The 16,397-nt window shown below is 45.3% G+C and overlaps 1 protein-coding gene across 2 annotated transcripts in view; it reads right to left on the bottom strand.

Moving 5' to 3' along the window:
* The window catches only part of CERCAM (cerebral endothelial cell adhesion molecule), a 36,005-nt gene extending 34,227 nt beyond the window's left edge, over positions 1 to 1,778 (bottom strand). The window contains exon 1 of one of the 2 annotated variants that reach the window (XM_081179759.1): positions 1,454 to 1,778. In XM_081179759.1, coding sequence (XP_081035885.1) covers positions 1,454 to 1,704 — 251 coding nt within the window. In that variant the 5' untranslated portion in view covers positions 1,705 to 1,778. The remainder of the gene's footprint in view (positions 1 to 1,453) is intronic. The other variant, XM_081179758.1, reaches the window with a different exon arrangement.
* Positions 1,779 to 16,397: the final 14,619 nt, after the last annotated feature.

Below are 16,397 nucleotides of genomic sequence, written 5' to 3'. Positions count from 1 at the left end.
CTGGGTGTTGCTGGCCTACAACTCCCACCATTCCTGGCCACAGTAGCAAGGGCTTATGGGAGCTGGAGTTCAGCAGCATCTGGAAGGCTACAGGAACCCTGTCCCTGTCCTAGCATGTCAACATAGCAGTGGCGTAGCATGGGTTGTCAGCACCCGGGGCAAGGCAAGTAATTTGCGCCCCCTAACCCATGGATTTGCGCCCCCTAACCCGTGGATTTGCACCCCCTAACCCTAACCCCCAGATGTTGCGCCCGGTGCGGCCGGCCCCCCCTGCACCCCCCACGCTATGCCACTGCAACATAGTCCAAAGTATTACAAATGCTTTTGATTACAACCACCCCTGTGTATCCTTAGAGAGGGCTTATGTGCACACAAAAAACTTCTAGAATTTTTGTTCCTTCCAACGGGAGGTTTCCCTCCTCAAAGAGGGAGGGGGTACATTAAAGAGAAAACAAGTGTTGGGGGATGCATTCGACAACAGTTAGCTGACCTCATCAGTGCCCACCTCTCCCCATTGATTTGCATCATAGGAGGAACATCTGTGTAGCCTTTCAGATGTTGGAGGCCTCAGCAACTGGAGGGCCAGATGTCATAGCTGTCAACGTTTCCCTTTTTTTTAAAGGGAAATTCCCTTATTCCAAATAGGATTCCTCGCAAGAAAATGGAAAAGTTGACAGCTATACTACATGTTCCTCACCTCTGATCAACACAACAACAGCTCCATTAGATCCCATTGGGTCTGGAAGGATCGTGGCCAGGTCAGCCCTGAAAATGGGCAGCTGGCCCTGCGAAAACAACACCTCAACACAAGTAGCAGCAACAACAAACTAACACTCTAGGAAACAGTCCAGATACCGTGCAAAACTCAGCACTCCTTGTTCAGGCACCCCAAAGAAGACTTCCAGAAATGTACATGCTCCTGTGCCCCCACACTAGACACCAGAAGTAATCAGGGCTCGCCCCAAATCACGCTCACCTATATACAGTACTCCAAAACCATGCCCTGCAGGGCAGCAGAGCCTCTGCTCCTCCCTAGACACCCTCCTATAGCTGCCAACGTTTCCCTTTTTTAAAGGGAAATTCCCTTATTCCGAATAGGATTCCTCGCAAGAAAAGGGGAAAGTTGACAGCTATGCACCCTCCCCCCACGCTGAGGTCCTGCACACCTTTGCACGGCCTGCCCAAAGTTCAAGTCCCTACAAAACAGGCTCAAGCACGTTCAAACCTTGCACTCACACTACAATTGAGGATACCTACCAGCACCCCAAAATTAACAGGGGTTCCCCCCACAACTAACCCTCACGCTCATAAACAATTTTCTAGGGCTTCTCGAATCAATCCTAAATTGGGCTGGGAAGGGGGAACCCCCAAAACTCCATCCTGTCCCCGCTTGCCGCCGCCTCCCCCCCCCCCAGTCAGCGTCAGCGCAACTTAAAGTTCTTGCGCCCCTTACCAGATGGAGATGCGCTCTTTGGGGTAATCCATGCGCTCCAGGGCCCCCAGGTAATGGGGCAGAGAGTGCTGGGAGTTGCGAGCCAGAATAGCGAACACCACGGTTGGAAACTCCTCCCGCGGTCCGGCAGGGCTCCCCGTCCTCTCAACATCCTCCCCCTCCTCACTGGGCGGGGTAGAGACCCCCAAACCGGAGCGCAGAAGGAGAAGCAGGGCGCAAGGGAGAAGAGACGCGGCCGCGGGCGAAACCATGTCTCGGAGGCTGCAAAACTTATGGGCGCGCAGGGTGGGGGCGAAGACCGACGTTTGGGAGGGGAGAGGCGAGGAGAGGGCCAAGGGGGCGGGCCCGGGACACGGGAGGGGGCGGGGCCGAGAAATCCAACATTTTAGTAAGTCGCCTTATGTTGAATCATAGAGCTCAATGTTGTCTGCGGCTTTCCTGAATTTCAGGCAGGGAGATTCCCCCCACCCCAGCCCAAGGTCTGAATGCTTTGGAATACCGGTTGCTGGAAGCCACGAGTTGGGAGAGTGCTCTTTTGCGCTCCAGTCCTGCTTGCGGGGACATCCGGTTGGTCCCTGTGAGAAGAGGGTGAAGAAGCACTGGATGGGTCATTGGCGCGCACGCACACATAATAATAGTAATAGTAATAATAATAATAATTTATTTGTACCCTGCCCATCAGGGACGCGGGTGGTGCTGTGGGTTAAACCACAGAGCCTAGGACTTGCTGATCAGAAGGTCGGCGGTTCGAATCCCCGTGACAGGGTGAGCTCCCGTTGCTCGGTCCCTGCTCCTGCCAACCTAGCAGTTTGAAAGCTCGTCAAAGTGCAAGTAGATAAATAGGTATGGCTCTGGTAGGAAGGTAAACGGCGTTTCCGTGCGCTGCTCTGGTTCGCCCGAAGCAGCTTAGTCATGCTGGCCACATGACATGGAAGCTGTACGCCGGCTCCCTCGGCCAATAAAGCGAGATGAGCGCCGCAACCCCAGAGTCAGCCACGACTGGACCTAATGGTCAGGGGTCCTTTTACCTTTACCCCGCCCATCTGGCTGGGTTTCCCCAGCCACTCAGGGCAGCTTCCAACAAAGACCAAAAATACATCAAAATGTCACACATTAAAAACTTCCCTGAACAGGGCTGCCTTCAGATGTCTTCTGAATGTCAGGTAGTTGTTTATCTCTTTGACATCTGCTGGGAGGGTATTCCACAGGGCGGGTGCCACTACCAAAAAGGCCCTCTGTCTGGTTCCCTGCAACCTCACTTCTCACAGGGAGGGAACTGCCAGAAGGCCCTTGGCGCTGGGCCTCAGCGTCCCGGCAGAATGATGGGGGTGGAGACGCTCCTTCAGGTATACTGGGCCGAGGCCGTTTAACACACACACCATCATCCGCAGTCCAGAGCCAGAGAGAAGCATCACAGCAAGGGAGACCCACCCATGAGGCAAGGTAAGGTGACTGCCTCAGGCAGCAGGATCCACAGGGGCAGTCACCTCCAGCCCAAACTTTTTTCAAAGAGGGCCACATTTGATGAAGCAAACATGTGTGAGGGCTGACCAGAGTTGTTAACCTTTTTTTTAGGACTGAACTTGTTGAACTTTTATTAGGATTTTTTTTTATTATACATTTTTATTTTATTTTTTTAACATATCCTTTCCAACAGTCATTTTACATACTTTCTTATCTTATACAATATTTTGGACTTCCGTCAACAACCTCTGAAGATTTCCTATTCTTTATCACTTATTCTGCATTTCTTAATTTCTCTGTTACTTTTAATTATCCTTAACCAATAATTCTCTTCAGTCTTCCTTGCAATATTTCACACAGTCCTCCTTACAGAACTTCTTGCAGTCCTACTAGCATAATCTGTTTGTTACAACTGCTTTTCAAATAGTTCAGATACTCCAGTCTTGTAAGAATCTCTGGTCCCAAAGGTTTCAAACCCTTCCTGTTAATTTATCTAACTCTGCATAGTCCATTAATTTCGTTTGCCACTCTTCTTTCATCAGTAATTCTTCTTGCTTCCATTTTTGTGCCAGTAGTATTCTTGCTGCTGTTGTTGCATTTAAAAACAATTTACAATCCTTTCTGTTAATATCCTCTCCTACAATGCCAAGTAAAAATGCTTCTGGTTTTTTAATAAATGTATATTTCAACATCTTTTTCACCTCATTATATATCATTTCCCAGAAGTTTTTCACTTTCTTACATTCCCGAGCTTTTTTTTTTTTAAGGATTTTACCCCAGGAGATAAACTGCCACGGGAGCCAGATTAAATGGACCGGAGGGCCAGATAAGGCCCCCAAAACGGACTTTGGATATGCCTGCCTAAGGAATGTGGCACCTGCCACTTCTGCCACCATGACAGCAGCAACGGCCCCTCAGCAGCCTCTTGGGAAATAGAAAGTGCTGATGGCCTCCTCCCTCCCTTGTTCCCAATGTTGATCTCCACTCACCCCTTCTTCCCTGGCTAGGGGGTGGGGTGCCATTTTGTTTTTCACCTCAGGACCCAAAATGTATTGGGCTGGCCCTGCATCACAGCCACTGAAATATACTCAGAGTCGAGCTGCGGTGCTGTGTGTGGCAGTCAGCTCAGCAGAATCCCAACTTCGTCGCCAGTGAAATATACTCGGAGTTGAGTGTGGATTTCACGCAGATCCAGCCTCCAAGGAGTACACTACCAGGGGTCAGCAAACTTTTTCAGCAGGGAGTTGGTCCACTGTCCCTCAGACCTTGTGGGGGGCCGGACTATATGCGCCATGATTATGACCCACATTTTTGGCAAAAGCCCTTATTGGGACCAACCCCAACATTGCTCAAATGTGATTGGGGGGGGGGTTTCCCTCATACACCCACGCTGCTTCCTTTGTGTTTTACGTGTTGACAGTTATTAGTTCTCTCATAAGGCGGGGTGGGGGGCTGAGGTAAGTGTGCTATTCCTGTCAGCCCTGGAGAGCGTGTGCGCATGCATGGGTGAAGGGAAAAGCCGTTGTCTACGCCAAGTCAGGCCAGCGCTGCTCAAGCAAAAACGTTCTTTTCTCCGCGTGAGGGAAGATGAGTTGGCGGCGGCTATTTACCCTTCCATGGCTCGCACCATGTAGCTAACAAGCAGCCCCCCCAGCAGAGCACAGAACTGCTTCAGACTGTAGCCGCCCAGGTGCTCCCCACTTTGTTTGGCAGGGAGCACTGCCACCACAGACACTGACGGGCGTCACTCCTGAGATGCCTCCGAGCCCCTGCCTCCGCAACTGCTTTTCCTGAGGTCAGTCGCCAGCAGCTCCATGGTGGCTCCTTTTCCCTCTTCCCCACCACCCACCCCAGAAGAAAATATTGCTGCGTGCACGACGGATGGAGAATGGGCTGGTCTCAAGCAGCCATCTGCCTCACTTTTGACCCCCAAGCCTGGCTGAGTCACCAAAACCATCGCAAACATATGCTATGCTGGCTGCCTGGATTCCCAGACCATCCGTGGGCCAGATCTAGAAGGCAATTGGGCCTGATCTGGCCCGCGGACCTTAGCTTGCCAACCCATGCTACAGACACTGTGGTGGCAGCGGCGGCAGCAGCAGCAGCAGCAGGGGATGCGTTCCTTGAAGGGCAGATCTGCCTCTGTAGATCCTGCCGCCTGAGGCAGACGTTTCACCTTGCCTCATGGGTGGGCTGGCCTTCTGCCAGACATATGTGCTTGGGGAAAGCTCATGGAAACACTCACCCATATCAGAAGCTGGCTGACAACCAGGATGGCATGGGTCTATCCAGTTTCTATAGGAGCTCTTCTGCCTCTTCCAAATGACCTGTTTATTCAGCAATCAAACTAATTTGTTTGCATGGAGGCTAGACAACGTTGGCTATTTATTGAGCATTCATTCAGTTTTGTTTGCTGAGTGTTTAGATGGTGCTGACTTACCCCATACCTTCCAGTGCATTTTGCCGCCACTTTCCTTACCTTCCTTTCCTATCTTTTGAAGATGTCAGTTCCTTGCACAAGACCACCCAATCCAGTACAAATGCACAAACTTTATTTCCTGGCACATGATTGCGTCCCACCTAAAAACAGCAAAAGTCTGGAAGCCCCCTCATTCTGACCTGAATCATTGCTGAAGCTCCCAGCTCCACCACACTCACTTTCCTGAGTTTGGAAACCCCTTCCGGACTCCTGTCGCCTGATTCTGCTACATGTCCAGTTAAGACCTGAATACAGCACTGCTTTGCAGGAGCACAGCATTAGAAGAACACTTAACACACATTTAAAGCACAGGGCTTCGCTCAAAGAACCTTGGGAGTGGTAGTTTACACCTCGCAGAGCAGTAATCCCCAGTATCCTTAGCAAACTACAGTTCCCAGGTTTCTTCCCAGTATGGGTGTGACCTGGAAAAACTGTGTGTGAGTGGCAGAAAATTGTGATGGGCTTTTGAACTGACATATTACTATCTAACCACGCCAGCTTCTGTGCAAAACACGGGTTTGGTGGCCTGTTTTAAGTGGTTGTTCAGAAGGGGTGTGTGTGTCTTAGTTCCACACTCTTCCTGTCTGCTCTTCCAATTCACCCCTCACCTCCCTCAAATGATGTTTGGGTTCAGCAAATGCTTCTCCCAGTAGGGTGCTGCCATCTAGTGACCACCATTGCATCCTGCTTTGAGTTTAATTTTCACCCCAAAGGCTGTTTCCACGCAATGGATTTCTTGAGCATTTATCCTGATTGACTGGTTGGCACAAAGTTTGTGAGGCAAGTCAGATGGTACCTGCTTTTTACTTGAGCACTTGTTCTGATTTGTTTGCATTTATATGGCATCGCACCAAGGCAAGACGTATCACGCCATTTCCCAGTGTGTTTTCCCGTTGCTTTCCTGTTGAACTCTCTTTCATTGGAGGTTTTTAAGCAGACGTTGGATGGCCTCGTGGATGCTTTAGCTGAGATTCCTGCATCACAGGTGATTAGACCAGATGACCATTGGGGTCTCTTCCAAATCTACAATTCTATGTTTTCATGATTCTGTGACACAGAACAGGGAGGAATTGCTATCCCCTCAGAAAACAGGAATGCAATTCAACAATATCTCAATAGAATTGAAGATTGGACTCTTAACAATGTGAAGCTCAACAGAGCATGGGCATGGGCAGGATTTTTGTTGTGGGGGGACAGAACCGATGTGATCGTTCAGTTAGTTAAGTATTTGGTAAGAGTTCATCTGTCTCTTCTTTATCTAGGAATTTTGAAACAGGTGTGCATCTATCTGGGACCAGTAGATGGTGCTAATGTACCAGGTCCAGCAACACACATGTTGCATGAAGCATCATCAGTTCCAAAGGGATCCAATCAGGCAAGACGTGCCATTAAGATTTTATATATCTATCTGTGACTCTTGCCTCTGGCACTGGGGGTCGGAAGCATCTGATTCTTTCTCTTAACTCTACACTTTTTTTAAAAAAAAAATTTTTTCAATACAAACAACAACCGCAAAAAGCACATACAACAAAAACCATAACAGCACTAATAACACAGTTTGACGATTCAGATTTGAATACACTGATATACCTATGACTACACCTTTTTAACAATATTTTCCCACTTCTCTCTCCTCCCCCTATTTCCCACCACTATCTGCCTTATCACTTAAATATTCCTTCCAGATTTCTTCATATTTATCTATTCTTAATTTGCGTTGACATGCAATTCATTCATATGTAACTAATATGTCCATATTGTCAATCCATGTGCTCAATGGAATCTTTCTGCGGCTCTTCCAGTTTATCAAAACAAGTTTTTTTGCTTCTAATATAGCATGGTACTGTACTTCCTTTTTTTTTTTTTTTTTTGACCCCTTGTAATCTCCCACGGTTCCGGAATATAATTTAGAATTAAATTCAATTCCCCTAAATAACAATTTCTTTTTATTACTCTTGCTCTCTTAACTCTACACTTGATGAGTAGGGGTCCAGCAATGTGTTGTGTGTGTTCTGCTTTGGTCCCTGTTCATAGAATCATAGAATTGCAGCGTTGGAAGGGACCACGAGGGTCATCTAGTCCAACCCCCTGCAAAGCAGGAATCTTTTGCCCAACAGGTGGCATGAACTCACAACCCTGAGATTAAGAGTATCATGCTCTACCGACTGAGCCATAGTGACCACTAGGATCCATTCATTAATTGAAATTATTTAATTTCCACCTTCACTACGAGGCCCAAGAGTGCTCACAAAAATGCAAATAATAAGAACATTCTTTTATTTTCTTGTTTAGAAAAAAGAAATGTAGTACTAATATAACAGATTAAAGGGACATGAGAGTGCTCCTTTAATTAAGGCAAGTAGCAAAGAAAGAAAAAGTTCTGTATTCAAAGTCCCCAAGTCTGATGGCTTGCAAAAATGGCACATATTGAACTAATCACTATACAGTAACATATTGTTAATGAGTTGGGAGAACCCTCCCTAACCCTAGAAATTAATAAATGGTAGGATTTTTATTATTGTATCGAAGGGAAGATTGGAGGCCAGCGGAAAAATATAGGCTTCCTTTCCAAACCTGGGCCTCACCTGGGATAGAGGCGTTAACATGACAAAAGGTGTTGATGACCCACCTAAGAGAAATCTTGGGCCTGGGCAGACAGAAGGTTGCCGCGCTAACTGGGTGGGAAGTGACAGGAAAAGAGGGTCTTTCGCAAGGTGTGCTGGGAAGAAGAGGGGAGAGAACAGAGATCCATCTTGGGCAGGCTGGCTGAAGACACATCTTCAAAGTCCTACAATTTATTAACTTCTAGGGTTTGAGGGGACCCACCCCCCAACTCACAATACTAATTTAGGCCAGGCATGTGTTGCGTGTTTATGTGTAGTGTAGGCATGAAAAACACTCTCTAAAAGGTGCTCAAAAGGACTTACGGTACATACAGTGGTACCTCAGATTAATAACTTAATTCGTTCCAGAGGTCTGTTCTTAACCTGAAACTGTTCTTAACCTGAGGTACCACTTTAGCTAATCGGGCCTCCCACTGCCGCCGCACGATTTGTTCTCATCCTGAAGCAAAGTTCTTAACCTGAAGCACTATTTCTGGGTTAGCGGAGTCTGTAACCTGAAGTGTCTGTAACCTGAAGCATCTGTAACCCAAGGTACCATTGTATTTTGATGACTGAGCTCACAAATCTTACCCCATATGAGTTGTGTGGCATTGGGAGCAAAGCAGTGGTTGTGTGGAAGAAGATACTAGTCTTAGCCCCTTTCACTTATTTGCTTCTTCTCAACTGAAATGTCAGACCACCCAACACATTTTATTCCCCCAAAAGCATATCAAGGTCAAAAGCATGCCCAGGCATCTTGCATCATCATCACCATCATCTATTATTATTATTATTATTACTATTATTTCTATGCCACTCTTCATCCAAGGGCAGTTTACAATATAAAAGCACAAAACTATATTCCATAGTAACACACAAAAACAACTCCCCCAAAACACACACAGTTTAAAAGGCATATATTGTTTAACTAGTCCAAGGCATGCCTGCTGGTGGAAATCTCAACATGCTAGGGAACCAAGATTTTTCTCTTGTTCATCGTTTTGCAGTCCCAGATCCAGAATAAGACATTTTGAATTCTCAAAACATTCAGATTTACTGCAATGCCAGCAGAAGGATTGCAGAATGTACTGAAAGATGTCTGCCTCCATTTTTACAGCTGCAGAATTTGGGGTGCCAGTCTCTTCTATCTCCACCCCCAAAATAGTTTTGTAAACCTATAAAAGCAACAGGAAAAGGACAGGGAAACCATAGGGAAAGCACAGGAAAAAGAGACCAGAAGAAGCACAGGAGAACAAATTGAGGATGACATTCTGAAGATGCCCCAGAGAAACCAGGGGAGCAGGAAGATTGGTAATTTCATAGTACAGTGGTACCTTGGGATAAGTACTTAATTCGTTCCGGAGGTCCGTTCTTAACCTGAAACTGTTCTTAACCTGAAGCACCACTTTAGCTAATTGGGCCTCCTGCTACCGCCGCGCCGCCACTGCACGATTTCTGTTCTCATCCTGAAGCAAAGTTCTTAACCCGAGGTACTATTTCTGGGTTAGCGGAGTCTGTAACCTGAAGCGTATGTAACCTGAAGCGTATGTAACCCGAGGTACCACTGTAACTTGCTCCAGATTTCTGGAAAATCTATTCAGTTTTGACTGAGCACCCACCTGTTCCTTCTCTCTGGCTTGGGCAAAGGATATTCTTTGGAGATGTCAAGATAATGGCGCCATGTCATTTTCAGGTTATTTTTAGGTGAGTTTTATTCTCTTCTCCATCTGGATCATCAGAGAGCGATCCCTGTTACAAATATAACCCCTTTCAAATATCTAAGCTCTCCCACCTCCCCATACTTATTTGCCATATAAATAGTCACCTATTCAGGGTTAAGCTAGACTCTCCCTAACTGTAAATGGCTGGAATGTAAGTAACTGTCATGGACTGGTTAGATGCAGATAAATCGTGCAAGGAACCAGCTGGGGAACCCTACAGGGAAGAAGACTCAGAAACCTGGGAGTGATAAAGGGGTGGCATGACTGTTGTGGATGGGGCCTCCTAGCCCACTGTCCTTCAGGCATTTTGATATTAATATTTTCTTCTCTAGGATAAACATACTCAGCTCTTTAAACTGTTCCTCAGAGGATGTAACAAGGTACATCACCACCTGATCACCATAGTCTAGAAACACTCCAGTTTGTCAAAGTTCTTAAGATGGGGCATCTAGAACTGGTCCCAGTACTTTGAATGTGACCTGGCCAGCACAAAATAGAATGGAACTACAGTGGTACCTCGGGTTAAGTACTTAATTCGTTCCAGAGGTCTGTTCTTAACCTGAAACTGTTCTTAACCTGAACCACCACTTCAGCTAATAGGGCCTCCCGCTGCCGCCACGCCGCCGGAACAAGATTTCTGTTCTCATCCTGAAGCAAAGTTCTTAACCCCAGGTACTATTTCTGGGTTAGCGGAGTCTGTAACCTGAAGTGTATGTAACCCAAGGTACCACTGTATAGCTTCTTGTGATCTGGACATTATGTTTTGTAACACACCATCAATTTATACAACATATTTCAAGAGGTCAAAGCATCCAAGATACAAAGAGCCCAGCTGGACCAGGCATGGGGCTCATCTGTTGCAAAATCTAATGGTAATTGGTATGATTTGTTGGCTGAAGATGGAAAAAGGTTACAGCCCACGCCTTTCCCATCATGCTCAGTGCACTTTTTTGTGCACATTTAAAGGAGCGTCAAATAATAAATATGTTGCTCAGATGGCGGTGGACCAGAAATGCCTCTTCAAATAAGCAGAAAAGAAGCACCAAGGCAACCTACATTTACGTAAATTCTGCTGATCTCTCCTCTCCAAAAAACGATGGTGATTCCAGGAAGAAGCCAGAGAAGAACACAGGAGAATAATGATCTGAGGAGGATGACATTGTCAAGATGTTCTATTATTACAATTCGGGGAACGAAATTTCTGAGTAAATGCCAAGCATCGAAGCATGTCCAAACAATGCTGGTCACGACTTTCTTGGAAGAATGTCTCTGCCTCCTTCCACGCGTCCTTTTTACTGTGCATTTATATAAAATCCTACCTTCAATACTATTTGCACCTGCAAAAGTTTCAGGGTAAACATACAACCGCATTGGAACACATCCCATAACTTTCTCCTGAAATTCTGTAACTTTCCACATGCCAGATGTCCCAGATTATTATTATTGGTCCTGCCTTTGTTGTGCTGAAGTGCAAGAGTACCCATCTCTCAAGACGGCAACAAAGCAGCAACACTGAGGAAGCATCACAGAACAACTGGAAAAGCTGAATGTTGTGTGGGTGGTCCAGGACAATTCTGCCACTAATGCACTATTATTGCATCAGTGGCATGTCGCACAACAGACCTGAACACAGACACATCAGTTGGAAAAGCCCCATCAACTATACAGAGGGTGCTTCCAAGTGGAATGGGTACTGCTGCTCATGCGTCTTTAAAGCCCTAAACGGCCTTGGTCCAGTATACCTGAAGGAGCGCCTCCACCCCCATCATTCAGCCCAAACACTGAGGTCCAGCGCTGAGGGCCTTATGGTGGTTCCCTCACTACGAGAAGTGAGGCTACAGGGAACCAGACAGAGGGCCTTCTTGGTAGTAGCACCCGCCCTGTGGAATGCCCTCCCATCAGATGACAAGGAAATAAACAACAATCCCACTTTTAAAAGACATCCGAAGGCAGCCCTGTTTCGGGAAGTTTTTTATGTTTAATGCTGTATTGTGTTTTTAATATTTGATTGGGAGCCGTCCAGAGTGGCTGGGGAAACCCAGCCAGATGGGCAGGGTATAAATTATTATTATTATTATTATTATTATTATTATTATTATTATTATTATTTGCACAATGTCATTGGTATCAAAATACCGGCTTGTATCTCTCCTCTGCCCCAACATTTAATCCTGATTTACCCTTCCGGACCCATTTTAAACATTAAGGTCCAATCTGGAAGCACCCAGTCTTGTTTGGAGTAGAGATTATTCGAAGGGGGACCCAACACATTATTAATTTGATCAATGGGGTACAGGATATCAAAATCTATATGAGGGGTTGCCAACCCATTTTGAGTCTTTGAGAAGGTTTGAAAACTAGAGAAACTATCATGGGCATGACATACACATACCATAGCTAAGCATAAACCGCAAGCTATTCATTTTAAAAACAAAAACAAAAAAACCCCAGTTTTTCCAAATTATTAACAAATACAAAAGTGGAGGGGAAACCAAATTTCTAAATACACAAAGGTAAATAAACACCATAGGAAACCACAAGCTATTCTATCGGCTATAATAGAATGTTTTTTTCAAGCTTAGGGTTGTATTGAAAGAATTTGTACTCAGAGTAGACTCATTGAAATGAATGAACCCTCATTAGCCAAGTTAGTTAATTTAATGAGTCTACTTTGAGTAGGACTAACAATGGATACAACCCCCTAATTTTAGTTGGCAGGAGGGGACCCCTGAGGGAGTGCCAGGGAAGGCCCCTGCGGACACATGAGCATTTATGGATGCAACAGGGCTGGCCCATGATCTATGCTATCAGCGATCAGTAAAGAAAGCCAATATATTGCAGGGGGAAACCTGTGGCATACCTTTGAAGATGCCTTTTCTACTATATATCCATTGCTATTGGCTAAAAACAATCAATTGTTGGTTGATTTGATTACAAATATAAGAAAAACAATGACGGTAAGATACTGTTCCAGATATCTCCATATTATATTGTAAACAGGACAACAAAGAGGAGAGTCAATTTTTCACAATCTCTGCACAGTTACAACATCTTGAATTCAATTTAACATGCCTATATTGACAGTTTAAAACCTGTTGGGTCAATGCCATCCTGATAGGTCTCTGGAAAGTGGGGCATGGCTGTAGCATGGAAATAACCACACTAAAAACAGAACCAGCTCAACTATTTTGCCCTTTATGGCAAAGGACAATATTGTGCTCCCACCCCAATTCCACCACCTGGAGTGGTGGCTGATTTATAATTCAAAGAGCAGCAACAGGGCAGTATGTCCTTAATTGGGTAGCATCCTCCACTACATCTGAGGGCAGCAAGGCAGTCATACAGGTGACAAGGTACACAGTTCATCACTCTAGAACTTGTGGACCACCAATGGAGCTGAATGTAAGAAGATTCAGAAAGGATAAAAGAAACTTTGAAAGATGGGTAAATACTTCCATCCTTTAGTCTTTTTATACATTCCATTTCTTTAGGATAGACTCTTCTGGTTTCTTACAGGCCCACAGAAAACTCTCACAGTGACTTGCGCCATCTGATGCAAAAACCCTTTGCTCTCCATAAAATACTGCTTCAATTAAAAAGAAGGCGACAGTTTGATATCTTCATTGTACTTTGTGGCTCAAGGTGTTTTATCCCTCATTTAACTCGCAGCATAAGTTTCTAAATTCTGCAGATCCTCTATGCATCTGGCCTAATTCTTTGAATTTTTTTTTTTAAAAAATAATAATAATGGGAGGAGTTTTCTTTATATCCTCTTCCCGCCCCTAATAAATTCCATCACTTTAAAAGAAAGAGGGGAAAGGAGGGGGGAGGGGATAAGGACCCCTTCCAAATTCTTCAGCTAGGCTCTCTAAAGTCTGGACACAGAAGTGTTTGGCCTGGAGGGGTGGGAAAACCCTCTAGGAAGCACTGACCCATACTTTCCCAATCCCCCCTCTCCCTCCTTTCTCTCCCACCCACCGGGACTTCGGTCAGTCCTAGTCCAAACCCGGGCAGCTGTGACCAAAAACAAAGCTATTTTCACACACAATGCCCTTCTGTCCATTCCCAGATGCTGACCGATGCAGTGGACAGAGGCCGAAGCTAGAGCCATTCAAGGTCCGTGCCAGGACCCTGCTGTCAAAAGACAATATTGGCAGTGATGAAGGGTAGATATTCTCAAAAGGATTTGTTGTCATATGACCCACAGAGACAGGCTGACCCTTCAACACCCCCCCAACCACCCAGGCTCCACCGCCCCAATAGCAACTGTCCACATTCCTGACCTCGGGAGGGGGGAAAGTTTAAAAACTCTTAGTGGAGAAACAATAACAGTGTCATGGAATTGATTTAGGAGGGGACTCTTTCCATTACAAAGGATGGACAAAAGGACTTAGAGTGGGGGGGGGAGAGTGCTCCCTCGCAAATCTCTGGAAGGAAACCGAATGTAGATAGAGCAACCATCTTTTGATGGACTGACAGTGGGGGTGGGGCAGATTTCACCTGTTATCCACACAGTCTTCTCCCCCCGCCCCAACTGTCGTCGGCAACTCACCCAGATATCGGGGGCACCTCCAAGTTGTATTACATTTTAATCTGGTATGGAGTCAAATCTCCATGTTCTGTACTGCCACCTTTAACTCCCAGAGGAATCCCATTTCCCCACCCTCTGAAGGGGGGGGGAGGGCAGACAGGAGGGAAAGAATCATCCTATGGGCCCCTCCAGGCTGGTTTTCTGCTCTGTTTTCTTCTGATGCGATTGAAGCAGTAATAGTGTGTTGGTGGTGGATGTATACTAGACTGTCCACACATCATTCTGCTTTTTTCCTTGTTCTGCAATGCTTCCCTGATGTCACCACATTGCTATTGTTCAGAGGGGTACTCTTGCACTACAGCGCAATGAAACTGAGAGCAAACATCCCCAACAATCCTGGAACATTTCAGAGAATTTCAGGAGGAAGCTACAAAGCACAGACAGATTGGAAACCAAGGAACCGTGTCTGCCCTGAAACGTTTGCAGATGCACACGGTGTTGAAAGCAGCATAGCATATAACTTCACCAATACCATCATGAGCACAAATCATTATGAATGCACAATGAAAAGGACACCTGTAACTTCCTGTTGAAATTCCACTGGGATGGTAGAGCTTACTTTTTATCTTATTTAAAGCCAAATCTACCAAATTCACACTCACGTGAACTGAAACACAGCTGTCCTTTGGAATTCACACTCTCTGAACTTTGTGATCCAGTTCTCCAACCAAGCGATGTTTACAAAAGTGATTACATGAGGTGAAATCGTGTATAAAAATAAATATAATGGTAAAATTAACATACAAATTGTTTTATCTTCAGGGTATTTACTTGCAAAAAATGTGTACATAAGTCAAAACTGCATACAGAAACGTGCTAAAGGAGACAAATTTCCATTAAAATGCTCATTAATTTTCATAAGTGTATTTTTAAAAAAGAAAATCACAAATTTATGCAGAAATGTGGAATAGCAAATTTAAGATTGGAAAATTGAGAAACTGAGAAAACCAGAACTAACAGAACTTTCCATCCTGAGCAAAAATGGTCCATTTTGTTCTTGTTCCACCTTTGTTGCGCTGAAACCTTAGTTGATCAGAAGCAATAATGTGGCAGCCAGTGCTATTTTTCTAGAAAAAGAGGTGCAGGAACTCACCATGAACACCTCCCTTGTTCTCTTAGAATGTCAGTCGTGCCCACCTGAGAGCTTGTCAGGGAAGAAGTTTTCTGAGTGCAGGAGCTACCAGAACAGCACAGCTGCTGCTTACAAGACTGTTTACAACACTTGCTCTGGAGATAGCCTATATCTACTGTTATTCTCCTTCTTCTATCCCCCCCCCCCCTTTACTGGACTGTATTTTTTTATAAAAACTTTCATTTTTGCATTATATTGTATGGTGTATTTTTTACTGCTGGAAGCTGGATTTGCTCTAAATGAGCTGAATTTACATTGGTAGGGAGCTAGCAACGAACTGTACACCATGTGTCCACTACTTTGCTGATTAAAGGAGACGGGGGGTGTCTCTGGTTTTGGAGCACCGTTTTCTCCTCAGAACTGGGTTCTGGCTAGTTCCAGCTGAAAAAAAATGTCCTGGTGGTAGCTTTGGGGAAGCATCACAGAACAAACTAAAGCATAATAAACCCACAACTAATGCACTATTATTGTGTCAAGAATGTGTTTCAAAATACATCCCCAATAAAAAGATAATCTGAAACGCTGGAGACCTGTTGCCAGTCAGTGCAAACAATACTGAGTTAGATGGACGAATGGTCTCACTGAGTCTAAGGGAGCTTTCTACTTTGCTAAAACAAAACAAAAGCATGCTAAAGCTGGTGCCAAAGGGCCCGCTCACACATTATGTTTGTTCAGCTAGTGCACACCTGAAGATTTGCATAGAAAAATGTGAAGTACAGGCCAAATGAGACACTACATGCAGGAACAACAAAGGCTTCTAGCCTGGCTAGTTAGCTGAGCTTATAGGTCTCTATGTGCATCATTATCCTACAGGCACACCCGGAAAACTAGACAAGACTGCTTGCAAGACCCTATTGGCTGGGCAGCGTATTAACCTTGCTTGTTTATAGGGGAACAGAGCTTAGCAGAATTCCTTTTGTAGCATGATCTGACATAACACCGTATACACAGCAG

Source organism: Podarcis bocagei, assembly GCF_964188305.1.
Source record: "Podarcis bocagei genome assembly, chromosome: Z".
Classification (NCBI taxonomy): Eukaryota; Metazoa; Chordata; class Lepidosauria; order Squamata; family Lacertidae; genus Podarcis; species Podarcis bocagei.
The sequence above is the reverse complement of the archived record's forward strand: the minus strand, read 5'-3'. Positions and strand labels throughout refer to the sequence as shown.